Genomic DNA, 11,952 nt, shown 5'->3' on the forward strand with positions numbered 1-11,952 from the left:
TTTCAGGTCATTATCCTCCTTCCAAGCGTGATTTCGAGAGTAAAACTGTTATCCTTACTTTTAGGACACCTCTATTTTTTTACGAGTTCTGTTCAAAACTGACTTTTGCAGATGACTTTCCAGTACCAAAGTGACTTTTGCAGGCTAAAGCAGACTTTTTTCTTCATATAAACTCGTGTTAGTTGTAATTTTGAAAGCACTTTCAAAGAAAATGTTACTTTCCTACCTTTTTTCGCAGTCAGACGTCATATTGTCATGATTGTAGTTCTCACAACACAAGTGAAAGCCTTACATAATGAAAGCCCGATGCTGATAGGCTGCTAAAAAAAATAATAATATGTTTATTTTTTATCAGCCAATCAGCATCGAGCTTTCATCACATCGAGCTTTCACGTTTGCCATCTTGGTTTTTGAGTCTGTTTTCTGGTTGTCATCGTCGCCCTTTACCCCCAAATTTCCCTCAAATCAAAGACCTACCCTCTTTCCACAAAATTAAACCTGCTGATATTCAAGAAGGTGCCAATTGTTCAGATGTGTCAAGAAATATCAGAATGTCAATTTTGAGTGTCATTTAGTCAACTGTTTTGGTGAGTCTTTCCCTTCTTATATAGGAACGGGGTCCTGAAAGTAAGGATTACCGTAAAAACCGTCAGCACTAGGCCCCGCGTTCGTGTCCTTCGGTTCCGCCATGACACCGATCTCACGGTACTGTAAAGCTAGAGTTGCTACTAGTCCTTACCCTGTACTAGACTGCGCGATATTGGATACAGCGCGCGGCCCATCACCCCCACCTAGAATTGTTTAACTCTATGCACCCCCATCGGCAAAGCACTGTGGGATACTGTGGCAACCATAGGCCGTCACGAATATGAAGTTCACTTTGAAATCGCTTTCATTTTGTGTAAAATCTACTTTCATTTTAAACATGAACTTGAAATTATTTTTATAAGCAATTTAAATTTGAAAAATTTTAATAAGAAATTTAAATTTGAAATTATTTTTAAAAGCAATTTAAATTTGAAAATATTTTTATAAGAAATTTAAATTTGAAATTATTTTTATAAGCATTTTAAATTTGAAATATTTTTTATAAGAATTTTAATTTTGAAATTATTTTTATAATAATTTTATTTTTTTAAAATTAACTTAAATAGTTTTTTAAAACATTTTGAAAAGAAAACTATGTAGAGCGGTAAATTTTGAAATATTTACTGAAAATGGGGAACGGCAATGAACGGCCACCATACTGTAACAAAGACTCTGTTCGCCACGTGCATCACAGCGGTTAAGCTCCAAACATATCTTGCATTCCTTTAATACCTTTTCTACGAAAGCCCATTAGCGCCACTGCAAGTATATATGTTGCGGATTATTTAATTCGTTATTACGGATTACTAATTCGTTATTACGGATTACTAATTCGTTATAACGGATTATTTAATTCGTTATTACGGATTATTAATTCGTTATTACGGATTATTAATTCGTTATAACGGATTATTAATTCGTTATAACGGATTATTAATTCGTTATTACGGATTATTTAATTCGTTATTACGGATTATTAATTCGTTATAACGGATTACTAATTCGTTATAACGGATTATTTAATTCGTTATTACGGATTATTAATTCGTTATTACGGATTATTAATTCGTTATAACGGATTATTTAATTCGTTATTACGGATTATTTAATTCGTTATTACGGATTACTAATTCGTTATAACGGATTATTTAATTCGTTATTACGGATTATTAATTCGTTATTACGGATTATTAATTCGTTATAACGGATTATTCTCACACGTGATCGAGCACGTGATCAGGGGCCTATTATAGCGCCACTAGGTGGCGCTATCTTTGCATTCAACGTTTGCTTTTAAGTTTTAACCGGCACCGTGCTGAACCCCCTCCCGTTTTTCAAGACAAACCGCTACGTGACCGTTGAAGAAGGTATTGTTAAGGTAAATTTCTGATTGTCTTTCCACCCTTCGTCACCCTGTTTGCACATTTTTGCTCTTTTGATGGCGATTACATGTGAAGACACAACTGGAATTTTTCGTCATTTATTAGAATGTTAGGGCCTATATCCTCGAGTCATCATAATTGGCGCTATAATAGGCCCCTGATGCAAGTGCGTCAAAACATATCCTCGTCGGTTTAGGTGGACTGACGATATATGAAGCCATAAAGAGGAACTGCTGCACACCCCGGCCCACTAATTCCCTGGGCATAACAATTAGGCAGTGTATATTTTGCCGGAGACGGCAAACCTTTAGTAAACGTTAGTTTGCCGGATATGCACTGAACATGCGCAGTTGATGTTTTTTTGTACTCTAACTTTTTCCGGTTATAAGTTTTAGTCTGGTTCCATGCCAAAATTATCGTTGTTACCTCGTATTCACAAGATGGGATTCAGACCATTTTATAATTTCGGACTTTATTTCCCTTTTAAAAAAAATCCTCCAGAGCCACAAATCTGACAAAGAAAATGTAATACTCTGCAAAAAATGTTTGAGACATGTTAAAATAATAAAAGAAGAATATTCTTATTTATCCTCCCGCTTACTAGAGCCTTTGCTTAACCACTACACCAAACGTGCTACACGACTACTGGTGGGAATTTTAATACATCTTATAATTCAGCCCTATTTTAAAGAGTACAGCGCCCTCTGTTGATATGGATTGCCGCGGGCAAACCTTTAGTAATCGTTAGTTTGCCGTCATTACCTCAGGCAAAATATCCACATCTAACAATTATCATATCAAAGATGGTCACTGAATTTGTAATGATTGTTTATGCTTTATAATTTTCTAATCTGACAGAAGAAACAAAATGGCAACTCCCAACCTTTATGAATTCTTGGAGTCACGAGGAGTGGGACCTGATATCATAGAAAGAATGAAGACAGAAAAGGTGAGAATTCTCATTATGATTTCAAAAACAATGTTTGTATTTTTCAAAGTTGGTTTTGCTTTTTTTATCTGTTTTATTTACATGATGTCTGCAAAGGGTAACTGCTAAAATTGAGTCAGTTTTGGTTGTTTCATTGCCTGCAGAACCTACAAAGTGAAAAGTTGTTGACTTTGGTTGAATAAGTTCATCAGGTCATGTGTGAGTTCATTGTTTAGTGCAACGGTGTAGAAATATTTCTCACTATTGATTAATACATCATGTGACCCCGTGATCCCTGATAATCTGTTGGCCAAGTGTGTTATCAGCAGGCCCAGATCCAGGGGGGGGGGGGGTGTTAAAAAAAAACAGCTCTCCCCCATAGAAATTCCTGGGGAAAAAATCGAAACCCCCCCCCCCCCCTCTCCGACACCTAAAATTCTTTTGCTAGTAATAATGTCTGCCTTGCACGAAATACGTCCTGAGCCAGCTTGGTTAGGGGGTATATGTACATTATTCTGTGATGAACAGCGCCCCCATTGAAAGTATGCTACGAGCCCCCCCCCCCCCTTTTTTTTTTATTTACGGAGTGCCAAGTGCCCGGAGAAAAAAACACGTGTCTACATTTCAGAATTTTTTGCCGATAAAAAAACCACCCTGCGAAAATTCCTGGATCTGCCCCTGGTCAGTTTGTCAGACATATCTTTCCAAAGTTTTAGTGACACTATTGAAATTCTTGAACACATATCAACTAATTTTACTTTTGTGACCATTATGTTTTAGATTGATGCAGCTGTTGTTGTTATGATGGAAGACACTGCATTGGCAGACTTCATCCCGTTACTAGGAGACCGAATCGCAGTGCGGAGTTTCTGTACTAAACCCCCACAAGCGCCCACTGATAAGCACCCAAGGAAACAAGCACTGTTGCAGAAACTGCGGAAAAAGTTGAGACTTAGAAGAAATGAAGGAGAATCTGGCAGTGATGAAAATGAAGAGAGTTCATCAGGAGCTAGCTCTAGCCACAGCTGCAAGTCATCTCTGCTGAAAGGCAACAGAAATGCCACAAGTGACAAGAGAAAGATAGACATTGGCTGGCTGGACTTTGACTGTACATCACAAACCTACAAACAAGTTCGGAAACAGAAAGGTGGGGGTACAAGACAGCTATCTGTGCTGAAAACGACCGGGCGGGCTGAGTTATTGGATCTTGCTCAAGGTTTGTTTTTTAAAGATGGAGTGTCATCTAAAGGTGACCAGTCCAATTATGAATTTGATATTTGCGACTTTCGGCAGAAATCAATGTGTGATGAATTCACAGTCGGCCAGCTGTATGAAGAATCCAAAATGCCAATTTTGAGGTTTTACCTAAGGACAAAAGAAAAGATCGAACCCCTTGAAAGTGCGAATGAAAACTCCAACCATAACAAAAAAAAGGCAATTATCATTGAGTCGTCTGACTCAGGCGAAGAGCAAGCCATGCCCTTGCCTTTTGAGAATGTAGGTAATGAAGTTGAAATTGGACAGGAATGTTCAAGCCCAACTTCTCAATTTGACAATGAAGCTCCTCGCTCACCCAGTCCTCCCCCAGACACTCCTACAATCACATTTGGACCAACACATACCCCAGATACTCAGAATCAGCTAGATGATACTATCCCCTTGCCACAAACAGAGGTTCTTCTGATCAGAAGGGGAGCAGTTGTGCGAGACATGATCAACTCATTTTCGAATCCTGGTATTATGGATGCAAACATTTCTGTGCATATGATACTTCCTAGTGGGCAGATGGAGGCGGGCCTGGGTAGTGGGGTTTACAAGGATGCAGTCACTCAATTCTGGCAGGAATTTTACGAAGAGATGACCACCGGGGACACTTACAAAGTACCTGTGATTAGGCATGACTTTGGGGAGAGAGAGTGGGAAGCTGTTGCAAGAATACTTGTTAAGGGATGGGTTGATCTTAGGTATTTTCCCATTTCACTGTCCCCAGTATTCATGGAAACAGCACTGTTTGGATCTAGTCATGCTGACACAAAATCAGCATTCCTGCAGTACATTCCTGAGAGTGAGAGAAACATCTTGGAAGCTGCACTGCAGGAATTCCCCTCTGACAATGAGGAACTTGTTGAAATATTGGGGGAATATGACTGCAAGAAATTGCCATCAGAAACCAACCTTTCCCACATCATTTCTGAAATGGGGCACAAAGAGATCATTCAGAAGCCAAGATTCATAGCTGATTGCATGCAGCCAGTGCTGAAATCACTTCATGGTAGCCTGACCAAATCTGAATTTCTCAATCTCTATGAGGAAATGCAGCCTTCACCCAAGAAGGTTATTGCTATGTTGCAGTTTCCTCCAGAATGTACAGCAAATGAACAAACTGTTGGAACATATCTCAAGAGATATGTGAGATCCCTTAACGAGCACATGCTGAAGAGATTTTTGCGGTTTTGTACAGGGTCCGATGTCCTTTCAGTGAATGTCATCAACGTGATATTTACTCAGCTGACCGGTTTTGAAAGAAGGCCAATTGGTCATACATGCGGAAATGTGTTGGAGGTGCCCTCAACATACGAAAGTTTTGTTGATTTGCGACATGAATTTAATGAAATCTTACAAAGTGGAGTGTGGGTGATGGATGTTATCTAGATTGCCAAGCTTACCTATCAAGGACGTTACAAGAAAGATGGCATTTTTTTACTTGTTTATTTTTATACAGCATTTAAATAATATATATTTGTCATGTAGACTGTATGTTGATAAAGAGACTACTATTTTTCACACAGTGTTCAAGTTTGTGCATGCTTGTAATAGTTGCTTATTGTTCATGTTACATGTATAACCTAAAATGTATAAAGGGCTGATTTAATTTGCACCCATAGGAAGTTTCATATTTCCTTCTTTGTTTCTGTTGCACACACAAAAGCAATGATCTCAGATGAACAGCTCAGTTAAGGAGCAGTCTTATTTTGAATGCATGGGTGGGAAAAACCGAACACGTGTGAGCATGATTACAAATAAGTGATAAATGGATTGAATTTCATCTTGACAATCTGAAATTCTTACCATTACAAATCTGTGATTTAAAAAATGTCTTTCAATTGGACGATCTCAAAATTCCCACAAATGGAAATGTCTTCTTTTAAAGACTTTCTTTTTGCCATTAACCTGTATCTACCTACTGGTGCTTTGTTAACTACATGCATCACATACAATTAGGAAAGGGAGACCACCCTCTTTCTAGCCCCAAATAGTGATTTTCGTTTTTGGAAAATGTCTTAATGACTCTAATTGTATGCTAATCAACAGATAACCAGATAACTATTGGCATTCAAACTATTTAGGTCCATGTGAAAAGAGGAAAGTATGTAAGCCTATATGTGCTATTGATAATCTTTGTTTTTCCAAATTTGTGTGGTGTTAATTAAAAAAAGTGTTACTACATGTTTTTTATATATATATAAAAGCAAACATACTTATTTCCACTTAATTTGATTTTAAAATTTTACGGCATGATTAGCAAAGTTTGGATGACCAAATCTGTGTTTTTTTGTAAATCACACTTTTAATCATCACATTAGCTCAACCAAGGGTGTGCCTATTTATGTTTTTGTCATCGAACAAACTTGTTTGTAAAAAAATAGGCAATATTAAAGGTTTGCATTTCAATCTAAAATTACAATAAGCTCCATATCTTACATAGACAATGTTGGTTTTACAAGAGACCTTTCAGCCCAATTTATGACTTTGTAACGTAAATGGTGTGGTATAATTTAATGCCAAACTTTTTGAAGTACCATTCATTACAATCAGGTTGCATAAGTTTAAACCATCTTTTATAGGAGATTCACAAAAGGGCAGTGTAATTAAATTCTCCAAGACTTTTGTATACAAATCATGATTCATAATTGGTGCAGTAATGTGCAAATGATGTACAATGATGTGTTCAAATCTCGTTTATTTCTCCATCATAAACAAAATGCAGAAATATAATTAGATAATCTCCAAGATGTTTACTCAATTTTTAAGGATTAAAAGGAAAATTGCCAAAAAAAAACTTTCATAAAATTGAGCTTGAATTGGATTATTATAACTGTTGACAAATATTATGCATAAAAAATGAAACACTTAAATACAACAAGATTAAAATCATAGTTCTTATTAATAACAGCTGCCAATTTGTTGGACAACCTCATAGCTGGTACACTTTAAAAATGACCCTTGTTGATTTAGTACGAAATGAAACGGACTTTGAAAGTAAGATTGCTCACATTTTTAGTTTAATGGCCCATGTATTATGATTAAAAATTATTTTTTATCTGCATGTCAAATTACATGTATGTTGATCAAAATCCTGAGAATTGTGTTAAATTTTCCAGTTATACCTCCTAATGTTTCAAAGTGTTGCATGTTAACAATAAAGAGCGTTATCTTGAGTACATCTCGGTATCTCTCTGGGTTTTTTTAGTTTATTTATCTGTTCACCCTTGAAGTTGGACCCTATACCCTACTTTCCCACGAAGTTTGTGCTGTAGAAGAGGACAAACCGAAAGTGAAGAATTGAAATCACATGTCTCTTAATTAAATCATGTTTGCTGCAGGAAAACATAAGTTACAGATTTCAAGGCAACCAGGGATTAATTGTTATATAATTACTGGAAGACACAGTTTTGGGACACATAGGTGGCCTACAGGTCTATCTCATCTAGAATCATCCTTCTGAGACTATTGTACAAGTTTATTCCTTCTTCCACTGTACTTGGCACAGACATCAGTCGTTCTTCCATCATGATTGAACAAAGGTCGAACACATCTTTGTCGCATGGGTATCGGCCTTTAAAGATGCACTCACTGCTGCATACATCAATTTCATCTTGTTGCACCTCTACCAGGAAGTTCTCTGCTCCATAAAGCTGTGGCATGGTATGCATTACAAGAGGGCGACCAAATGGGCCATGGCGGTTTCTGGAGGGAGCGATGCGATGGGCGTTCCATTCCTTTACAACAGTGTCTAGTTCGCCCTGTGATGTGCGAAATTGAAATAACAAACAATTAGACTTAAAGATTGATTGAAACAACTTCATACAGCGGGATATCCTTTAATGTGCACGAATCATACTTTATTAGACCAGCTAATTAACAGCTTACCTGGATCATATTCAAAAAGCAAAACTGCAGCAGTGACTTATCCAGATGATCCCCACTGAAGTGGCCTTCTTCTTTTATTTGGGCGAAGAGGTCCATCCAAAACTGAGTGAAGTGTTTTCTAAGCATGCCCCACCAACACTCAATTCTTTGATTATTTTGACTGGTTCCTTGCATGAAACTCTTGTCTTTAGCAAATGCGTCATCCTGACTCCTTCGAAGAAACTGCTGCATCTGTCGGATGTGTGTGTTTTCTGTTCCATGATCAGCTCTAATGATTCTTGGGCATCCCATCTGAGAACGAACCGTGTTCATGTAATATCCCGCAATGACAGCAGGGTCACTACTTGTTGTATATGCGTCAAGCCACAAAACACGCCTAGAGAAACCATCAATACATCCATTAATGCAGATCCCGTAAGGTTTCAGTTTATCATACGAGTCAACATGCCACATATAATTTGGTCCTCGAACTTGATACAGCCGTCTTTGCAACTTTTTTCTTGCCCTTATTTCGACTCCATCTGGATCCAAAATTCCAAGCAACAGGCGGACCGTTTCTTTATCTGTGTTGATGCCATTTTGGATGCACTTTAGATGCATCCATCGGTAGCCGTGTAGGTTTCCAGACTGTTGCAGCTCTTGTTGCAGAAAGCAGGCAATATCTATCACGTCTGTGTGATATTTTCGACGAAACAGACCCAGGTTTCTCAATTTTCGACTCAGTGTTCGCTTACTTATTAATATATTGTGATTAAATAGGAGGATGTTCAGAATTTCCTCGTAAGTTAAACCAAGATGGAAGTAGCATCGAATGAAACGCTCGCACTCCTGCGCCATACTTGCCGAGTAATGACTCAGAACGTATGAGTAATCCGTAATAACGAATTAAATAATCCGTAATAACGAATTAAATAATCCGTAATAACGAATTAAATAATCCGTTATAACGAATTAGTAATCCGTAATAACGAATTAAATAATCCGTAATAACGAATTAATAATCCGTAATAACGAATTAAATAATCCGTTATAACGAATTAATAATCCGTAATAACGAATTAATAATCCGTAATAACGAATAAAGTTATCAGTTATAACGAATTAGTAATCCGTAATAACGAATTAAATAATCCGTAATAACGAATTAATAATCCGTAATAACGAATTAGTAATCCGTAATAACGAATTAATAATCCGTAATAACGAATTAAGTAATCCGTTATAACGAATTAGTAATCCGTAATAACGAATTAAATAATCCGCAATAACGAATTAATAATCCGTAATAACGAATTAAATAATCCGTTATAACGAATTAATAATCCGTAATAACGAATTAATAATCCGTAATAACGAATTAAGTAATCCGTTATAACGAATTAGTAATCCGTAATAACGAATTAAATAATCCGTAATAACGAATTAATAATCCGTAATAACGAATTAGTAATCCGTAATAACGAATTAATAATCCGTAATAACGAATTAAATAATCCGCATTATATATACTTGCAGTGGCGCTAATGGGCTTTCGTACTTTTCTGGTCGGGTGCACCTTACGGGTATATAAGACCGGTGCGCGCAATTGGGCGTTGGTCATTCTTTTCTTTTTGTTATCACACTGTTACGTTGAGGTTCCGTTTGCTGTGCGCTCTCCTCCAGCCACGCCACTGCACTGGTCTTATAGTTGTAAGTTTCACCCGATATTATATTTATCTGCTTTTATTAATTTACTCTTGGTTTATCTTTGTAAATAGTTATTGCGTATATTATCAAACTAAAATCTGGGAGGCGCCCCCGAATTCTGTCTTGCTCACTGTGTGTTTTCTTTGGTTGTTGTTTTAATTAGTAGCCCCGCCACGCCCCGGCCTGCTCGGCCCGTTACAAATTTTGGTGGCAGCGGTGGCCCGGATCTCATATCCGAGTTGAAACTTATGTTTTAAGCACATATATTAAAATTATGGATAGCAGGCAGACTTCTGGGGTGAACCTTTCAGATATGGATCGTCCTCGTTTAGAACGATCCACACCAACTCATGTAAAATCCATTCAAGATGAAATCGCTCAATTAGAAGCCGAAATAAGTACCATTCATTGTGAAGTTGGGCAGGGCGTGGCTCGAGGGCAGGGCGTGGCTCGAGGACAGCACCGTTCCAATTCCCGTGATGTTGGAGAAAAAAATTGTTCAACGAATGACCCCCCAACAGAACAGACAAATCACAGTCGTAATGCTAGTGTAGTGTATGTGGATAAATCCAAACAGCGTCTTCCTGGCAATTTTGACGGGACAACAAATTTTAAAGATTGGATTGTACATTTTCATTTGTGTTGTGAAGTCAATGATTGGAAAGGTGGTGATAAAATTACCCAACTTGCTGTCAGTTTAAGAGGTGAAGCACTTTGACTGTATCGAAATATCCCAGATGTACATAAACATGATTATGATTTTGTTGTTGGTGAACTGCGCTCTCGCTTTAGCCCAGCACATAGCGTAGATACATATAGATCACAACTCAAGCAGCGTGAACGCAAACAAGGTGAAAAGCTAGCAGCGCTCGCTCAAGATATACGCAGTCTTATTTCTCATGCATACCCGCAAATGGAGACAACGAGCACTGATCATTTAGCAGTTAGCTACTTCATTGATGCACTGCGTCCCTCAACCATTAGGGCAGAAGTGCGGCGCGTAAACCCACACACACTTAAAGACGCTCTTCATGCAGCACAACGCGAAGAAGACATTTTACAAGCTGAAGCTAGCGCGACAGGCATGACAACATCTGCTCTGCAGCAGCAGCGCGTTGCAAGCTTACAAGAGCCAAATTCACCAGCATCAGTGAGTGTTGAGGAAAAGATCAGTAGATTAGAGCAAAAACTTGAAGAGAATATCAAAATTGTTCAAGGTTTGGTAGAAACTCTGAAACGTAAAGATAGGAGGTGTTTCAATTGTGGAAAGCCAGGTCACATTCGTAGGTTTTGTAAGTTGCCTCCACAACAAAGGGAATCTGAATCGAATGTCATGCCCACAGATAGAAACATTGCTGAACCAACTAACAGTCAAGCGTTAAACTAGATCAGGTTGTTCGTGGAGTCGACGCTCAACCACCCAGTATGCAAAAGACTCAACCCAATACCAGTCTATATGTATTCACTGTTATGTATGGAGTTGCCGTAAAAATGCTTATTGACACTGGTTCGTCTTATTCAGTCATTCATCCACGGGTTTTACAACTTTTCCCAGATGAAGTCAAAAACCAAATTCAACCATGCAATTTGTCAATGGTTACTGCAGATGGAACGTCAATTAGAATAAATGGGCAGATTTCAGTAAGCTTGCAAATAGGGAAGCTAGAAACCACGCACGATATTGTAGTGGCCGACATAAATCCAGCAGGTATTCTTGGAATGGATTTCCTAGACCTCCATGAATGTATGATCCATGCGAGTAAGAATTACCTAACAGTAGACGGTGTAACAGTACATACAGTTAAAGAGGCTAATTCCTCTCATTGTTGTCGCATTGTTGTAGATCACACTGTAACTGTACAACCCGGGCAAGAGGTTATTATCCCCGGCAGAGTAAGGACAAGAAATGCACTTAGTAAATCGGGCATTGTTGAACCAACCTGTAATGTGACTAGAGACAGAGGCATTTGTGTAGCCCGGTCCTTGGTTCATACAGACAAGAAGTATGTCCCAGTGAGAGTATTTAATGTACAGCCAGAACCAATTGTACTCTACAAAGAAACCAATCTAGCTTTACTTCAGCCTGCTCACGATGTTTCACAATTGTCAGACTACATCGAGACCAATGAGGTATTAAGTGATTGTAAAGATGAAGACTTCGAAGATTTACTAGACCGTTCATGTGCCAAACTTGAAAAAGATCAAGAACAAAAAGTT

The 11,952-nt window shown here is 38.0% G+C and overlaps 2 protein-coding genes across 3 annotated transcripts; one reads left to right on the top strand and one right to left on the bottom strand.

Annotated features, from left to right (window-relative positions):
• Positions 1-1,854: 1,854 nt before the first annotated feature.
• On the top strand, positions 1,855-7,340 carry LOC119735750. 2 transcript variants are annotated; one of them, XM_038209666.1, is made up of 3 exons: positions 1,855-1,966; positions 2,829-2,919; positions 3,679-7,340. In XM_038209666.1, the coding sequence occupies exons 2-3, from the start codon at positions 2,839-2,841 to the stop codon at positions 5,548-5,550; spliced, it is 1,953 nt and encodes a 650-aa protein (XP_038065594.1). In that variant the 5' UTR covers positions 1,855-1,966; positions 2,829-2,838; the 3' UTR covers positions 5,551-7,340. The 2 variants fall into 2 exon arrangements, with proteins under 2 accessions (XP_038065594.1, XP_038065595.1); XM_038209667.1 differs by having other exon boundaries at positions 1,855-1,955.
• LOC119735752 lies at positions 6,443-8,907 on the bottom strand. Its single transcript, XM_038209668.1, has 2 exons — positions 8,050-8,907; positions 6,443-7,922 (listed from the first exon to the last, which is right to left on the bottom strand). The coding sequence occupies exons 1-2, from the start codon at positions 8,884-8,886 to the stop codon at positions 7,590-7,592; spliced, it is 1,170 nt and encodes a 389-aa protein (XP_038065596.1). The 5' UTR covers positions 8,887-8,907; the 3' UTR covers positions 6,443-7,589.
• Between the last annotated feature and the right edge of the window lie 3,045 nt (positions 8,908-11,952).

Source organism: Patiria miniata, unplaced genomic scaffold (assembly GCF_015706575.1).
Source record: "Patiria miniata isolate m_02_andy unplaced genomic scaffold, ASM1570657v1 HiC_scaffold_29, whole genome shotgun sequence".
NCBI lineage: Eukaryota > Metazoa > Echinodermata > Asteroidea > Valvatida > Asterinidae > Patiria > Patiria miniata.

What these genes read in the sequence shown, in the direction of transcription:
- LOC119735750 (XM_038209666.1), top strand. Translation starts at nt 2,839, where the DNA reads ATGGCAACTCCCAACCTTTATGAATTCTTGGAGTCACGAGGAGTGGGA. An exon ending in AAAGAATGAAGACAGAAAAG is followed by an intron (nt 2,920 to 3,678) that starts GTGAGAATTCTC and finishes ATTATGTTTTAG; the next exon opens with ATTGATGCAGCTGTTGTTGT.
- LOC119735752 (XM_038209668.1), bottom strand. Translation starts at nt 8,886, where the DNA reads ATGGCGCAGGAGTGCGAGCGTTTCATTCGATGCTACTTCCATCTTGGT. An exon ending in GCTTTTTGAATATGATCCAG is followed by an intron (nt 7,923 to 8,049) that starts GTAAGCTGTTAA and finishes CGCACATCACAG; the next exon opens with GGCGAACTAGACACTGTTGT.